The sequence below is a fragment of the Sarcophilus harrisii genome, chromosome 3 (assembly GCF_902635505.1).
Source record: "Sarcophilus harrisii chromosome 3, mSarHar1.11, whole genome shotgun sequence".
NCBI lineage: Eukaryota > Metazoa > Chordata > Mammalia > Dasyuromorphia > Dasyuridae > Sarcophilus > Sarcophilus harrisii.
This window is the reverse complement of record NC_045428.1, coordinates 501,196,502-501,215,285: the sequence shown is the minus strand read 5'-3', so window position 1 is coordinate 501,215,285 and position 18,784 is coordinate 501,196,502. Positions and strand designations below refer to the sequence as shown.

The window sequence follows — 18,784 nt, the reverse complement described above, 5'->3', positions numbered from 1 at the left end:
TCGTCTCCAAAGACCTATCCCGCCTCACTTTTCTACACCTCCATTCACTTTCTAAGCTTCTTTCTCATGTATGTTGACGCACAATCCCTGTATGCCAGAAATGCATTTCCTTCTCATTCGCTCAGTCAGACTGCCCACGTTGGCTGGGGCCGCAGCTCCACTCCGAAATCTCCACCCTCCCGGTTTGTTAGGGATCTCCCGCACAGGAGGGTTTGTTTGTTTGGTAGGATTCGCACACAGGTCTCATCCGAGCCTTCGGTAAAGAGCGCAGCGAGAAAGGTCTGAGAGAGAAGGCCGAGGGAGGCTGGGCGCGCGCGCGCGGCGCGTGCCCGCCCCCAGCTGCAAAGCCGGCAAAAGCCCGGGATTGTCTCCCCGGAACTAAGTTTGTGCAGCCGCGGGACCGCGTTGTCGCGACGGACCCGTTTTGATTCCGGCCGTCCGAGTGCGCTTCCGGTTTCTGTGGCTGCTGAGTCTTGGGGGCCGTGAGGCTGTGGAGGACCCCGACCAGGAAGGATGAGCGGCGCCTTGGGGAAGGTAACGGCGGGACTCTTGGGGCCGCCAGGGAGAGGCGGGGGGGCGCGGGCCCGAAGCGGGGGAACCGTGCGGACATCAGCGGCTCGGAGCTCAAGGGCGAGGTGGGGGCTTTCCCAGCAGCCCTTGCGCCGGGGAGTCCTGTCAGGCTTCCCGCACGTGTCCTGCCGATCTCGTACGGCACCCAAGGTCAGAGTAGGGGGAGGGATCCGTGTCCACCCACGTCATGTGACATGTGGAGGCCAGACCCAAAGGGGGTCCGCTCAGGGGCGCGCAGCGTCGGTGCAGGGGCCCCGCCACCTTTCTGGTGCCGCGGAACCCTTTGGCAGGCTGCTCAAGCCGATACACTTCTTTCGCAGTGTAGTTTTTTTCAATAATTGGAGAAAATGCTAAATTTCCACCAGAAGTCACTTATCAGCTATTAATAAGTTATCACATTATTAATAAATATAAAATAAAATCCCTCCCCCCATCTAAGTTTATTTGCCCCTTTGGGGATGCGTCTTTGGCCAACCAGGGATCCAGCTTTTTGGGCTCTTAAGGTGTTTTTCCCTTTCATCCTGATTCTCCGCCTTCTCTTCTACTTCTTCTCTCTTCTGAAGCGGGATGCAGCGCCGCTTCTCTCTCACCTTTCCCGCCCACCTCATCCACGCCCCCGCTCGCCACTAACGCTCTGTAGGGATTCCCAAACCTGTGCCTTGGGCCCGGAGGTTCTCGTGAGCGAGCTTCAGACTTAACTGCGCTTGCGCATCTCCATCGCATCCCCTCGGAACCTCATATTTCACATTTACGATACCTGAGCTAACAAACTGAGGCTCGGGTCAGATGACTTGCTAGTGGTATTGCAGTAATTCCTTAATGGTTTTTCTGCCTTTCTTCCTTTTCTTCTTTCCATTCTATCCGTTGTACAGCTGCCAAAATATTATTTCTTAGGTATAGATGTGGTTATATTATGCTTCTGCTCATAATCCTCCAATGACTCCTTTTTTTCAAAAAATAATAGCTTTTAGGGTACAGTGGATAGAGCACCAGCCCTGAAGTCAGGAAGACCCGAGTTCAAATCTGGCCTCAGACACTTAACACGTCCTAGCTGTGTGTCCCTGGGCAAGTCACTTAACTCCAATTGCCTCAGCAAAAAAAAAAAAAAATAATAATAATAATAATAATGATAGCTTTTATTTTCAAAATATATGTAAATAGTTTTCAACATTCACCCTTGCAAAACTTTGTGTTACAAATTTTTCTCCCTCTTTTCCCCATTTCCTCTCTTAGACAGCAAGTAATGCAGTATATGTTGAACATGTACAATTCTTCATACATATCTATACATCATGCTGCACAAGAAAAATCAGATCAAAAAATGAGAAAGAAAACAAAAAGAAGCAAACAACAACAAAAAAAGTGAAAATACTATATTGTGATCCACATGACAATCCACTGACTCCCCTTTGCTTACCAAATGATGTTCAAGTTCAAATTCCTTAGCCTTTTTTTTTCCACAACTAACACTATTCTACCTTTCCCAGCTTTATCTCATATGTAACTGGGGACATTTAACAATTTGATCTCAATTTCCTCATCTGTAAATTACAAAACGATCTCTTTGGGTCCTTCCAGATCTAAATTATGTGTACCTTTGATTTTCTGAATGACTGTTGCTGACTGGGAGGAGTGTTATGGAGTAGAGTTAGACAATTTGGGCTAAATAGATTAGAGAGCCAGCCTGCAGCTACCTCTTATGTTCTCTGGAATTAGGGCAGTACTGGGTGTAAGGTACTGCTATCTTGCTCTTCATAAGCAGTATAGAAGAAACTAAATCTTTTAGTAATTAGGTTCTACCAGGCTAGAAAGCAAAAATGACCCTTTGTTAAGTTGCATCTACAGATATTGGCTCTGTCTCATAATCCAATTCATTGAACATTTGTTAAGCTTCTCATATATTTGGAGTCTTGTGCTAGATGCTAGATGTATACAAAGATAAAATCAAAAACAAATCTCTGCCCTCAGTGAATTTATATTTTAACAGATAATCCAGTCTCCATTCAATTTATCCTAAAATTTGGGCAACTTGAAAGAGGGCTCTTACAGTGTCTTTCTTCCTAGTGATTTATTGTCACCTGGAATATAGTCATTTACAGATTTAGTCCTGAGACATAGCATTGTGGAGAAGGCTTTTTTATTAGCATATCCTTTCATTGACTAAGACTCATACACCCTTAATTGAACAAAGATTGTGTATCTTTGTAGTTTATATACCTTTTCTAAGCTAATATACATAGTCATTACATCACATGTGGACCTTCTTGCTAATGCAATCTTAAATGAAATTACTAGAAACTAAGTGATATTACTAGAATTTTAGTGCCCAGAATGCCTCTTGACCTCTCCCAGCTCAAACTATTCAGTTTGGGCTGCCATATTTCAGGAAGGAAATTAATAAACTTGAGCATATTTCAAGCAACCAGTGTGATCATTCAACCAATAAGCATTTATTAAACATCTATTATGTACCAAAAAAAATATAGACAAAATGAAACAAACAATCCCTACTTGCAAATAGCTTAAATTCTAATGGTAGGGAAGAGAAAACATGGACATAAGTAAATATAGAATAAATACAAAGAAAATAAACACAGGGTAGCTGGGGAAGGAAGGCACTAGCAATTTGGGGGAATCAGGAAATATATCATATAATATCTTGAAGGAAGAGAGAGCTGATGAATTGGGCTACAAATTATATTATTTGAGGGCTTCATATGATATGGTAACCCTAGAGAAGAAATAGCTTAGTAGGGGATAGTATGATGTATGAGATTTGTTTTGTTTGGAGCAATGGCTTAAGGTTGTAAAAAGGCAGATTTTGGCTTGATATATGGGAAAAATTCCCAACCATAGAACTGTCTAAAAAGCTGAATAAACTCGCTTGTTTATTATCACTGGACGTTTTCAAGTGGAGGCTGGATAACCAGTTACCAAGGATTTTGTAGAAGTGATTCCTCTTTAGAGCTGGATTGGATTAGACAAATATTAAGATCCATTACTATTCAGAGATTCTATGATTTCTTTTTTATCACATGCATTTATAACTATTCTTTGAACCTGTTTATTTCTGTTTTTACCTGTATCTTGGACCATGCATATGTATATTTGTTTCTTCCCTTAATGTTGTCTGATTTTGTTTTTAAAAAATTCCTTTGTCACTTAAAAGGCCTATATTCACAAATCATCCCACCATTAACTTATTTGACTGTATAGTATTTTTCTATTTAATCATTTTCCTCCATACATAGTTCAGCAGTTATAATCAGTAAATCATAAATTTACTCAAGGACCAAAATTTGCCATAGAAAGAAGAGAGACCCTCTGTCGTGGGTACCCTGATAAATCCTGTTAGAAACAAAAAATACAACTGAGCTTACATGCTTTTATTGGCACTAGTTTTTTATTTTAGTCCTTGCTTTAATCCTGGAGAATCTGTCATGCTCATAAAGTTTGCCTACATGGTGCTCGGCATCAGTTGCTTCCAAGTTTTTACTCATGCATCCCTTAGAAATTTTTGAGTCTGTACCCAAATATAAGCACATTTATTTATGTTATAAACATGAACATAAATTAATGTACATTACAAAATTTACACCAAAAATAGAAATTAAAGATGAATGAGATATCAGGGACATATTTGATTCTAGAGTCAATAGGGAGCTCTCTGCATTGCAAGTATGTGGAGGATGGATTGGATTGGGGAGAAACTTGAGTTAGGAAGATTAGGAACTTATTGAAATAGTGTAGGTGAAAGTTAATGGTGGTCTAAGCTAGGATGGAACTTCATCAGTAGAAACAGATGTGAAGAGCTGTTATGGAGGTAGAATTAGCAAGATTTAACAACTGTTGTTTATGTGGGATGAGGTAAGTGTGAGTGAAGGATCCAGGATGGTTGTGAACTGTCACTGCCATTGTGACAGGAAAGATGGAGTATCCTTAGTTAATAGGGAAGTTTGGAAAAAGGAGACATTTTAGGAGAAAGATACTATGAGATCTTTTGGTGTATATTACAACTCTTTTTGGCCTGTTCATCCTGTACAACTCACCATGTATCATTTAAAATGAAGAGAGGGATCTGCCTTTGCCCTGAGCACAGAGCCAGCTGAGCACTATCTGCTAAAGCCATGAGGTGATGGGGGAAGAAAGCGGGGAAACAAGGGAGGGGTTCAGTTCCTAAGATAATTGAGCAGGGAGGAGGGTCAGGGAAGTGCCCAGATGGAATTTATATTATAGCTTTCCTGAAGAGCCAGTGCCAGGGCAGCTAGGGATAAGTTGTAAGTTTGCTAGGAAATGGGAGGAGCTGGGAAGTACAGAAGTGTGGTTGTCTTAGACACAAGCTATACCATATTTGTGGGAAAAAGATACTCAACCTATGTTCCTACTCTCCAGTTACTGGCTTATCATGTGCCTCTGTGCCCCTGGGAGGGGCCCTCATTTTAGAAACCTTTGCCCTAACAAAGGGCAACTATGTGAATTTAGGTCATGAAACTCTGGCAAGGAAGACGGAATTAAAATGGAAATTGCACTTATCTTCCTGTTATTCCAATTACTGATGAACCTTTCAAAGGAAAGGTTTGTTATGTTGGTCTTTTAAAAAATTCTGATTCTTTAAGGGAAGCCCTGTTATTAATTTTGAAGTCTTGTAGATTTTAGTTAAATGGACTGCAAGTTTTGATTTGAACATACTGTGGAAGCAATGTGATATTAATAGAAAGAGCCTAGATTTAGGGTTGTTCCCACAACTCTTTGATGTGGATATTGCAGGTATTCTTAGGTATTATTTAATGTTAGAAGAGACTTTAGAAATCATTTGTTCCAAATGGTTTATTTTAGCTATAATGAAACTAAGAAGAAATGACTCATCTAAAATCTCAGAAACAGTTCTTAAGAGAATTGGTATTTGAACGTAGATACTTATGCTGCCATTCCTCACTGTCCAGTGTCTATATCACTCACTGTACAGGAATCAGAAGACTAAGGTTTGAGTCCTGACTGTGCTGCTTATCGGATAGGTAACTTAAAGCCAGTCTTCATCTTCAGAAAGAATAATCTCTGCCACATTACTTCATAGTGTGGTATCAAGTGTTCTACAAGTATATGGTGTCATTCTTATATATACCTTAGTATTCCTAAATGTAACCTGTAATAAATGTACAAACACACACATATGTACACATGTACATATACAAATGCATACATATATGAATATATATATGTATATATATTCACATCTGCAAACATTGAGTGTGGGCTAGTCCTTAGCATTCGTTTAGCCTATACCAGGAATATAAAAACAATACTCCTCAAGGAGTTTATAATCTTTTTGGAAGATTAGGAACAACATCTATGAAATAATTAGATAGTGAACAATATTAAGACATAGAATTGAAAGAAATATCAGAGTTCATCTCGTCCAATCTGTTCCTAAACAGGAGTACCCTCAACATCACTAACAGGTGGTCATCCAACTTCTGTTTAAATACTTTTATTGACCAAAATCTCATTGCTCTACATTCATTCTATCCTATTTTCAAACAGCTCTAATTGTTAGGAAGATTTTCCTCATGGTGAGTCAAAATTTTCCTCCTTTTCCTTCTCCCACACTGGTGTTAGTTCTATTATGTGGTACTAAACAGTACAATTTAGTTCTATTATGTGGGACTAAATAGTACAATTCTTAATATCCTTTCACAAGCCAGCCCTTCTGATAATGACAGCTGTCATGTTCTCTTCCAGTTTTCTTTTCTCTAGACAAATATTCTTAGTTACTAAACCTAATCATTATGTGTCATAGTTCCATCTCAGTCCTGACCCACTCAAACTTGTCAATGTCTTTTCTAAAGTGAGGTACCCAGAACTGAACACAGTACTCTAGAGAAGGTCTTACTAGGGCAAAGGACTTCACACTGATTGCTTTCCTCATTCTGGTCACAAAACTTCTATTTATGCAGCCCAAGATTGCATTACCAGAAATACAATTAAATGCCAGAATGTGCAGTACGGATGATAATAAGCTCTTTTGGAAATCAAGAAGGGCATCTTTAATTGTGGATGGATTAAATGACTAGATAGATGCCTATTATTTAATAATTTTAGTATACACATACATATGTGTACTCATACTACATACGCAGACTGGAGTTCCATTTAAAATTTTTATTGTAGGGTCATGTTTTTAAGGAACACAAATGGTGTAGAGGAAATACTGGACTTGGGGCCCACAGGCCTGATCTCTGCCACTGACCAGAACTGTGGATTGTGGGTGAGGCTGGCCGACCCTCAGCCTCCTCATCTGAGGGATGGAGGTATCAGTAGCTGAACTGCCTAGCCCCCAAGTGATGGCTCTGAGCAATGAGGAGGGAATAGGTCCTTAAAGACAAGGACAGCGGCAGTCATGAGAAATGGGGCGCCAGATTTCAGGGGCTCAGCACTATCTAGTAGCCAAAGCCAGATATCCTCCAGGCGTCACATCCCATTAGCCTTCTGTAGGAATACTCTGTGCCAGCCACGTTGTTTACAAACCCCACAGTCCCATTCCTGGCTTTCCTGTGTTGTTTCCTTTCCTGGAGTTTCCCCCTTCCCACCAAGACAAGTGCTGCCCATTTCTCGGTTACTACAACCACTCCTCTTCATCCCACGGAGCTTCCAAGGACTCTCTGGGCCTACCCTTAATGCCTGCTAGGATTCCTGTTCACCAAGAGCTTTCCGTGTGTTGTTGTTTGTCTTTACAGCTTCCCCCTGAGGTTGGGAGGAGGAAGAGCATGCTGCCGTAGAACACTAGGTTGGGATAGGCAGGTTTGACTTCGGGATTTGATCCTGACACTCACTAGTCTGTGACCTCAGGGCAGTTTTTCCTCTGACTGGCAGATAAGACAACTGGCCAACCCGGCAGATGCTCAAGTGAGGGTATAGGCCTCCAGGCCTAGAACCCATCTTCTGGCTCCCGTGCTGCTCTTACGCTGTTACTTAATTCTGAGTGTGTGTGCTGGGAGCAGTTGGGAAAGGCTTTCTGTAAAAACTTTTAGTTGGACTCCAGGTCTTCATGGGGATACTTTCTTCTGGTTCTCCCTATCACTTTGATCATTCCTTCTCTGTCTTTTTTGCTTATATCTTCAACCAATCAAAATCTTCACACACATTAACTATAGATATCTCTCAGGACTTTGTCTTGGTGTCTCTTATCTTCTTCTTTCTATATTATTGTATTGAGTAATCACATTAGTTCCCAAGGATTCAGTTGTTATTATTACACAGATCATTCTCAGATCTATTTTTCTTGTCCTAATTTCTCTCCTAAATTTTCAGTTTCACATCTCCAACCAACTATCAAACCTATCAAATGAATGTTCTATAGATATCTTAAACTCTAAGTGTCTAAAACAGAATTCCTTATTTCCCTCCCTCCCCCCCCCAAAAAAAAAAAAACCTCTCTCTTCTTTCTAACTCCCTAACTCACCATTGAGGGTGTCATCATGATCACAGACATCAGGATTAAGAATACCAACCAAGATGAGAATGGGGAGTTGAGATGATTGCAAAAAAAAATAATAATAATAAACAAACAAACAAAAAAAGGTGATCAGTAAATATGGTCTCTGTGCACTGATCACAGGCATTTTGTCTAGGCAAAATTATAATTTGGGGAAATTTGTTTTTCCCTTTTCCCTAGCCTTCCTTTTACTTTCCCTCCTATCCTTTCTTCTTCTCATTGGTGTCTCAGTCCTTCAGTAACTTCCAGTTCCCAGTACCTTCTCTCTATTAATATAAATCTGATATTTTAAAAGCATGCCTAGCCTAGCAAAATGCCTGGGATAGACTAGATACTTAACTACTGTCTGTTGAATGAATGACTGAATGTATTCATAGTAAGGGAATAAAAAAAACTGATAAGGCTTGCTACGTGACACCTGCCAGAGGATTTGCATTTAACGGAATAGTGATATTATTAAAGTAATAATTATGTTTCACATTTACATCATGTAACCCTGACAGAAATTCTAATTCTCTCATGTTTAATTAAAGTTTTATTGATGCCTTTTGAAAAAAGAAAAACTTTTAGTTGGAATTTAAACTATAATAGTTAATAACATATTTAGAGAGCTGCATGACAGATACTAGAATAAGCATTTTACAATTATCTCATTTGATCCTTACAACAACCCTGGGAGCTAAATACAATTATTAGACTCACTTTACTAAAGTTGGAAAACTGAGGCAAACAGAGCTAAAGTGACTTATCTAGGCTCATGCAGCTATTAACTGAGACCAGATTGGAATTTCCTGGTCCAGTGCTCTGTTCAGTTAGCCCCTCAGAAGTCAGTAGTTGGGATTAGAGGCATTAGCCCAGCTACTTTTTTTTTTTAATTGTCTTCCCCCAAGTGATGGCTCTGAGCAATGAGGAGGGAATAGGTCCTTAAAGACAAGGACAGCGGCAGTCATGAGAAATGTGGCTCCAGATTTCAGGGGCTCAGCACTATCTAGTGGCCAAAGCCAGATATCCTCCAGGCGTCACATCCCATTAGCCTTCTGTAGGAATACTCTGTCTCTTGACCAAAGTTTTGAAATGAACAAAGTATTCTAAGTGAACAAGAGATGGAAATGTATTCTAGACACTGGGACCAGTGTGCCTTCCTCTCTCCTCCATCCCTCTAAAATCCTTCCTTGTAACAAATCAGTGCAAAAGTGACACATTGGCCATTTCTGACAATGCCATCCACTTTTGACCAGTTTTTAATCTGTGACTTCAGGTCTCTTTGGGTTGAGGAGTGCCTCAGTCTCATCACCAATGGCATGATTCTTTTCCTGTAATCCACTGCAATAGCTCTGTCCTTATTCCTTCACTCACGGTCCTCACAATACTTTTCCAGAGGCACTTTATCATTAATTAATGAGGATATTGTTTGCAGACTTGGTCCCAAAATAGAGAAATTTTATTCTAATAAAATAGCACCAAGGATTTCAGGATAGAGAAGGCATTTTCCCAGTGTGAAAAGAGCAGCCCAGGCTCTGAACATTTTCCAGAAAGTTGTAGTCTTCTAAGCGTTGCTTTTAGATCATTAAAAACTTATGTATTGTAGAAGCCCAGAAAAAAGCCTGGCTTTATCTATTGTTTTCTCTTCCCTACATAATACTTCATATGTAGTGATTTGTGAAAGGAAACCCCATTTGAATCACAATCTTCTAATCCTTACTGTTTTTTATCATAGTTGTATAAATTAAACCTAAAAGGGATTCTAGAACATAGAACATGGAATGTTAGAAATGGAAGGGCCTTTAGAACATATTGTACCAAGTAAAGGACTGAGGAAAAAAAGGTTTGATATTCTGAACATATCGTTTATTAAGCAGTACATGCCATTTGTCCAACAGATTAGATTAGACCACTTCAGGTTAGGCCCGGACCCTAAATAAGGGAGACAGACTTATATATTAAAAAACAGTTAATCAGAAATTAGTCAAAAAATCAAATCAAAACCAGTTAATAAAAGGAAACAGTATAATATTAAGCGGATAAAAGATTAGAGACTTTACAAATTTGGACAGGGAGAGTAAATAGGTGTAATTCCCTAAAATCAGAAAAGGTGTTCTATTCTTCCATCCCATTCCCCAGTGTCTGTGAATGATTAAAGGAATATGGAAACAATAACTGAGTGATCAGAATGGAATGAGACTAGTTTTCAGAAAAGACATCTGGTTTGCTCAGATGTTCAATTGTGAGAAAATTTCCTTGCACATCTTTGGACCTGACCGTTTCTGTTCAGCTTAACTTAGATTCTTAGGTAAGGGTCTCTAAGCAGCAAGTAGTAGTAGTCCAGTTTCCCAGCAACTCAGAACTAGATTCAAATAATAAAATAAGATTTCCTTCTAATTCCTACAATTAGTTTTCTCAAAAGACAGAATTTGGATTGAAAACATAATTGAATAGAAAGAAGATGAGTCAATCTTGTTCACTCATTTTCCACAATTAACTACTTGCTGTCTATTCCTCTCAATTCCCTTAATATAGAAGGTTGACAGAGTTTGTTTCTCTTTTGAATCTTACATTCTTTGAGTTTCTGTGTTTAAAATAAATGATGATGGTGAGAATTTATTTGTGTCCCCTCTAGGAAGTTCATAATATACTCTTTATTCTGCCTCTTATTCTTAGTAAGAATATCCTCCTCTACAGATGCTCCATAAATATTAATTGATTTGATTTGAAGTCTGATATTAAAGCAGGTTTTTTTTTCCTTACCTACTTTTCTCTTGTCATTATTCATTCACTGATTATTTACTGTGTGCAAATATGGAGTTATATAACTGAATGTGGGGATCATGAAATTATGATTTATTATTAATAAATATCTATTTCATGTATCTGTATATCCTGGTGCACATACAAATTTTTCAGATGGAAAGGAGTTGAGTGGAAAAAGTTTAAGAAGCCCTGCCTAAATCATTAAGTAGTGATTTATTCCTTAGAACTTCCTCTTGACATAGCAGATAGGTATAGCACCCAGAAGCCTTGAGAGACAAAATGCTTTAAAAATCTGAAGTAAGTCTTGTTCTTTTAGTCAAAGACCAAAGAGAGCTGTTTTACTAGACCTTTAGTTTTAAAGACATAAATGTCAAAATCAGGCAAGATTTTCTCACTTAGAGTGGACTTCTTGGTTCTCTGCATCATGGGCAGGTAAAGATCAAATAATTACAAAATCTTAGAGGCCTTAGAGATTGCTTAGTTAAACCAATGTGTTACCTAGACTCCCCTCTGTAATTCATACCTGTTTGAGGTTAATTTCTTCTCTAGCTTTGCCTCACTTGATTTTACGTGGTTACCCCTCCTTCACCAAAAGTTACTGGGATCAGAGAACCTATACATGAAATCTGAGATGCTTGAAATATTGGGGCAGCTAGGAGGTACAGTGGATAGAGCACCAGCCCTGAAGTCAGGAGGACTTGAGTTCAAATCTGGCCTCAGACACTTAACACTTCCTAGCTGTGTGACCCTGGGCAAGTCATTTAACCCCAGTTGTCTCAGAAAAAAAAAAGGAAGGAAGAAAGAAAGAAAGAAATATTGGTGATAATACTTGAGAAACTGTATGAAGTCCTAATCATGCACTGTTGTGGCACGGTGGCAACCCGTTTCTCAATGGTTCTGCCATTGGAACACAATGGAACATAATGTTCTGTAAAATCTGCATGTAGGTCAAGATAACAAAGCAGGTCTGTTTTCTGAGGTCCAGGCTAAGTATGGATAGACTTATTACCAACCAGTAGACTAGCTACTTATTGATAAAGTCTTTAAGTAAAGGAAAATATAAAATGGTCTTCTTGCTTATTATGCATTTTCACTTTGTGCTTCTTCAGTATTGTTGACAGAATAGCAAAAAAGGGGAAGAAAATACTAACAATAATTTTTTTAGGCCACCTATAAATCAATTTATATATGCGATTATTACTTATCATTTAGATGAGTGAGATTATTACTTATAATTTATATGTGATTCATGTTGAGTGAGTGGAGGTACTCCTTAAGAAACTAAATCTTATAAATTTTGACCCTTTCCCTCCAAATGAAATCAGAAGACAGAAGAAAGTTGTAGTAAAATGGAAAAATAGTCAACATTCTCCTTAGAGAGATAAATAAAGTACTTGGCAGACTTCAAGTTTTATATGTTCAAGGGCAATAAGAAAGATCATTTCATGGGACATTTAGTTACTCCACATTACAGTATTCGTGATAAGCATTTTCAGAGACCATCATGAAAATAATTGCAAGTTAAGCTACCAGCTACAGATACAAACTAGAAAAGAATTATAAATACATTCTACAAAAATGTAATTAGGGAAAGGGCAAGGGAAAAGGATAAGCATTTATTAAATGTCTACTGTGTGCTACGCACTGTGCTAAGCGCTTTTACAAATATTATTTTATGTAATTCACACAATAGTAGGTGCTATTATTAATGAATTATAATATGTTGTTATTAAGACCCTCCAAGTGAAATGATCATACTCTTTGATATATACTAAATAAATATATTGATTCTATTGCATAGGTAGGCATGGGAAAGAGAGAAGAACGTATTAGAAAACTTGGTTTGGGAATAGGAAGTGAGAGAAGTCAGAGGCTTATAAATCATAAAGAAGAAACTTCAAGCCTTTAATTATGAATACTTTTTAGAGAAAAGAATTGGGAAATGCTGGACAACATGAGGACTAAATAACATCACAATATCCCTCTTCCCCCCTACCTTCCCCCTCCCTCTACCTAGTAAAATATATTTTGAAAACAATAAACACCTGGTTCCTGATGTAGGAGCTATTCCTAAATCAACTGTCTTTGTATAGAAAAACCATCAACTTGTTAAAACAAATATTAAAATCAATACAAACTGGAAGAACTGGTAAAAATGAGACACTGTAGTGTTACTGAGGCCTGATTTATTATACAAGGCCAAAAATTGAGAGAGATATTGCCATGTCATTACTGATGAAGTTTAAATTGCGCAAGTCAGTCACCATGAGAAGAGACCCAAGGAGACTAGCTGCTGTCTTAACCAGCGGCCATCTGATCTTTTCACTCAACGAAGTGGCCTAGTTAACCTACCAACTCATCCAGAGCCTGGGGGGCTGCTGGTGGAGCACTGGAGAGGGCTGGGCCTGGTGGTGGAAGGCCGAGCTAAAATCTGCCTCACTCTTCTCAACCATGAGGTGATTCAGGCATTTCCGTTGGACTTGTGATAGAAAGTGCCACCCGCAGACAGAGCGAGAACTCTGGAGACTGCATGTGGATCAAAAGCCCAGCATTTTCTCCTTGTTGTTTGCTTCCTTGCTTTTTTTTTTTTTTCCTCATGTTGTTCTTGCACTCCATGATGGATACGGAAATAGATTGAGAAGCATTATACATATTTAACCTATGTAGGAGTGCTTGCTGTCCTGGAAGGGGGAGAGAGGGAGAAAAGTTTGGAACACAAGGTGTATGAATGTTAGAAATTATCTTTGTATGTATTTGGAAAAATAAAATACTAATTTTTTAGAAAAGAAATCTGACTTATGTATGTGACCCTGTTTGCTTCAGTTTCCTCCAGTAAAATGAGCTGAGAAGGAAATGGCAAACCAGTCCAGTATCTTTGCCTAGAAAACTCCAATGGGACCATGAAGACACAAGTGAACAAATAAAATCTTAAAGGATAATGTAGAAGATTATAAGCAATATTGTCTCATTATAATAGAGAGGATCCATAGTGGGGAAAGCACATTTTTAGAAAGCTTGGCAAGAGAGCCGACTAAGCCTAGTTATCCTGTGGGTATTTAAGGATGAAATTGGAAGTGAGAAAACAGCAAAAAATGGAAAGAGACTTAGATAATGAACTATTTGAAATCAAAGGACAATGGAGCCTTCACATTTTGAATTTAAAATGACAGTGTTGTCCAGGATTAAAAAAAAAAGAAAAAAAGAAACACACTGAAATTAAGATAGGAAGAGTAACTGACTCAGACCAAGTATAGGGAAGGAGGTATGCTGGAAATGATGGGCAAAGATTTGGAAGAATCATCTTTTAAAGTATTAAAATAGGAAAGGATATGAAAATTTTAGGGGGAAAAATTTCTGATATTATTTTTACCAGGAAAAAGGTGACTGAGAGAATATTAATACCCACCAATACAGAAATCACTTTTCTGATCTGTACTTATGTATGTTTTTAAAATTTTACTTTTGTTAAGGCAATTGGGGTTAAGTGACTTGCCCAGGGTCACACAGCTAAGAAGTATTAAGTGTCTGAGGCCAGATTTGAACTTAGGTCCTCCTCCTGACTTCAGGGCTGGTGCTCTATCCACTGTGCCCCGTGTGTAGATTATTCTCATAAAAATATAGTACAGGGCACCTAGGTGGTCCAGTGGATAGAACACCAGCCCTGAAGACAGGAGGACCTGAGTTCAAATGTGGTTGGTCTAAGTCACTTAACACTTAATACTTAACACCCAAAATTAAATAAATAAAAGAAACAAAAACTAAAAAAAGAGAGTGAGAAATAATTTACACACACATTGAGGACATCCTGGATGGCATGCCATAAGAAGGTAACAATGATGTTTTTGCAAATTTTGAAGCTTTTTTCCAAACTTTCCTATTCCTGTCAAAAGCAACCGTCTAGTCTATCTTGATTGGTAATTCTGGAGTTATCTCCAGTTTTTTCCTCTCCCTTACCCATATATCTGCTGCCAAAATCTTGGTATTTTTACCTCTACAACATCTTTCCCATGTGACTTGTTTGTACTCAAATAGTTCTTGGTTCCTTATCACCTGCCAGCCAGATTATTCAGTGGCCTCCTAATTGGCACCTCTGCCTCATGCTCCAGTCTGTCCTCCACATTGTTGCCTAAATTACTTTAAGTACAAATCTTTAAGTACCATGTTACACCCCTATTCAATCAACTCCAGGGACTCCTCTTCATAACTTGCTTCGAACTGTCTTTCCAAGCTAATTGGACATTATTAGCATACTTTTCAATCCAGGCAAACTGGCTTAGTCACTTGCCTCCAATATGATATGCTGTCTCTCATATACATGCCTTTGCTCTGCTTGTCCCATCCATAGAATGCACCCCTTCCTTATTTTTGCCTCATAAACTCTCTCTTCAAGATTCATCATAAGCACAGTGCCTGGCACATAGTGGATACTTAATAAATGTTAATTGATCAATTTATTGATTAATGTCCAATAGATGATTAAGCTGAGATTCTGGAGGTTAGAAGAGAATTTAGGGTTGGGTAAGTAGATTAGAGAATCAAAAGCATTGATGTTCAGTCATTCTTCAGTTGTGTCTGACTCACCTCACTTAGGGTTTTCTTAGCTTAAATACTAGAGTGGCTTGCCATTTCCTTCTCCAGCTCATTTTACAGATGAGGAAATGGAGGCAAATAGCATTCAATGACTTGCCAAGGGTCACATAGATAGTGTCTGAAACCAGATTTGCATTCAGGAAGTTCAATCATCCTGATTTCAGGCCTCATGCTCCATCCACAGCTTCCAATCACCCACATAGCTATCAAAATTCAATATTTTTTATATATGATCACCAAGCAATATAGACAAGAGAAGAAGACTCAGAGATCTAGAGGGACCTCCATTGTTAGTCTTGGAAGACTGAAGAATGGTCAGACATATAGGAGGAGGACCAGGAGAGAGCAAAGTCACAGAAATCTAGAAATAATATAGTGTCACAGAGAAGAGGGTCCTCCACAGTGTTAAAGACCGCAGAGAGACAAAAAAGGCTAAGAACACAACAAAAGCTGTTAGATTTGGCAGGGGAGGGTTTCAGCTGAAGGAGGATGTAGGAGGTCAGACTACAGAGATGTAGGAGGATAGCCACAATGGGCAGGAGAGATGTGGGACGATAGCTAGCTGGGGATAGTTGCATCAGTCCTTTATCTCAAAATCTCCTCTCATCCCTTTTCTTCCTTTCCTCTAGTCTCTATATGAAATAACTGCTCTTTTTGTCAAGATCCACTCCCTCCCTCTACATGTACCTTTGATCACATGCCCCTCCTGTTTTTTCTAGCATTCCTTCTGTTTTTCATCAGAATCTTTTCTGTCTATTGTATCCTTTTCTCTTGCCTTTACATTTTCCCAGGTCAATCTAATCCTTAAAAAACTCTAAGTCAGACTTAGATTGAAGTCTATGAGGCATCCAGCTTGAAATGTTCAATAGGCATTAGATGAGTGATGGAGCTCAGGAAGGAGTCTGAAACTTTATATAGAGAGATGAGTCATCTGCCTAGAATTAACAAATCTATGTTCCTAGGATGTTTAAACATATAGAAAGTGAGGAGGTTATCCACTTCTCTTTGGCTCATGAGCCAGTGAAGGAATGACAAGCTCATTTTGCTCTCTGACTCTCTTAACACTGAGAAAATGTGTTCTTTTAGCAAAAAATAGATCATTTCTTTAGTGACAAGTCAGAGCACTACAAAACTCCTTAGGTTGGCTCTCTGGGCAATGCAGACAAGCCCGGAGACAGCTTAGCTCTCTTTATTCAGCAGGATATATTTTACTTTTTTCAATCAGCCTATAGCAAAGTCAGTCACACCTCTTCTACCATAAGCACAAAACAAATACAAAGCTGTCTTTTCCCACTTCTGTTTTTCTTTCTCAAATCATAGAAGTAGTAGAGAGCAACCAGATATTCCCAAGGATTTCCCCTTCTCTCAGACTAGACATGGTGTTAGAGAGCTATAAACTCAGACTCTTCTGGCACAGAAACTAATTTTGTTGTTTAATCATCACAGCAGCTGCATAGAATTCTCAGCTGACCCAACTTTTCTGCAGCCAGTCAGGAAAGCAATGCCTAATTCAGTCATCTGACTCCCCAGGAGAGCTGCTGAAGAGTCTGCAGCCCTCTTAACTAGAAGTAGTTTCTTTAGTCACATTCTGTGTCTTCTGCTCCACTTTTTTGGAATCCTCCTTTGTTCAGATTAGACTTCTGCTTCTCTTCTGTAGCTTCTTCTCTTTTTTCTTGTATCTTTAATGCTTCATCAGAACCTTCTGGTAGTCTTATGATATGAATTTTAAAAAGATTTTGAGTTTATGTGTTGGACTGTAACTCATGCTGTTGGGCTTTAGGGGCTAGAGGAGTTGATGATATATAACTTCTGTTCATTATTTTATATAGAATCATCTCTACCAGTTATATAATTTAAGTGATATTTAGATAATTCTAATAACTGTATATTTGGCAAATTATTTAAAAATTTCAATAATGTTTCTCCTCTTTAAAAAAAAGATTTTGGATTTGAAATTTTTCTTCCTCATGTTGTGAAATAAGAATCAAAAACAAGAGGAAAAACCATTAAAAAAAAAAAAACCAAAAATGAAAATAATATGCTTTGATTTGCACTCAGGCTTTAGTGTTCTTTCTCTGGATATGGATACTGTTGTCCATCATGAGTCTTTTGAAATTGTATTGTATTGCTTAGAAGAGCTAAATCAGTCATGTTGGTCATTGAACAATATTGCTGTTATTGTATATAGTGTTTTCCTGGTTCTACTCACTTCCCTTAGTTTGTATAAGTCCAGGTTTTTTTGAAATATTTCTGCTCATCATTTTGTATAGCACAATAGTAAGTAATCCAATTTTTTGTCAGATACTATATAATCCTAATAGACTTTATATCTTTCCTTTAGTCTGCAAACCATTATTTAATTTGTAATTATTTTTAAAATAATACATAACTTTAAAAAACAAATACATGCAAGTGGACTGATGAACTGCAATGCCTTGCACTTCCTTCAGGTCTTTGCTCTCTGTCTTTTTATCTTTTCAGTCCATTAATCTTAGTGACCAATTCTCTATCTAGTTTTCAGAACAGGTTGTGTCTCTCTTCAAAATTTTATCTGTGAGGCTGTTTTTTAAGTTGAAATTTACCACTTTTCTTTAGATAAATGTTTTTTATTTGCCCCTTTTTGATAGGAAGATTATGCTGACAAAAATGTAATTTAGATGCCCCCTATACTAGTTGCCCCCTCCATTAGTATTGTCTTCCTATTGAATTTTGTGTGAACTTTTATGTTTCATTTATTTTATATTTTCCTATTAAAACATAAGCTCTTTATGTGCAAGGACTGCCTTTATATAATCTAGACAGTTCATGGCACAAAATAGATACTAATTCAGTAATTGTTGAATTTAATTGAAATTATTCAACCAGCTAATTAAAAAATAAAGTGGTTATAGTTTCTTTACATATTAAGATTGTCCTAATACTGCTTTTTTTGGTATAGGTGCTGTGCCTGAGGAAAGATGCCTTTTCAAAACAGGCCCTTTCACTTGTAAGGTAAGTATACCACTATATCCACTTTTCTGGTACTTTAGTGATGGAAGATGCTAAGTAGTCCTGGGGCAGTCCTGGAGTTCTGTCTAGCCTGAGATTAGAAACAGAAGAAGGAGCAAATGCCTCTTGTTCTTTCTCCTTTTCTCCGGGCTGTCAGTGGGCTGTTGTGTTGATTAGGGAGAGGATTATGGGGAGAAGGTTTACATTTTTTGTTTATAAGCAGTGTAGAGATTTAGTGTCAAGCATTCAGGCACCTTGTCCTATAACCTTGTCCCATCCCACTGATGGATAGAAATAAAGAGATGGGCTTCTTGACATTCCAAGCAGTGTGATTCTCCAGACCAGGGCCTAGAGAGTATCTCAAGAACATAGAACCTAATCCTCATTTAGGAAAGA

General features: G+C 38.3%; 1 protein-coding gene across 1 annotated transcript in view; it reads left to right on the top strand.

Moving 5' to 3' along the window:
* Window positions 1-364: 364 nt before the first annotated feature.
* Window positions 365-18,784, top strand: part of MRPL48 (mitochondrial ribosomal protein L48) — a 60,105-nt gene continuing 41,685 nt past the window's right edge. Inside the window, exons 1-2 of the mRNA XM_031961438.1 lie at window positions 365-534; window positions 18,339-18,391. Coding sequence (XP_031817298.1) covers window positions 514-534; window positions 18,339-18,391 — 74 coding nt within the window. The 5' untranslated portion in view covers window positions 365-513. The remainder of the gene's footprint in view (window positions 535-18,338; window positions 18,392-18,784) is intronic.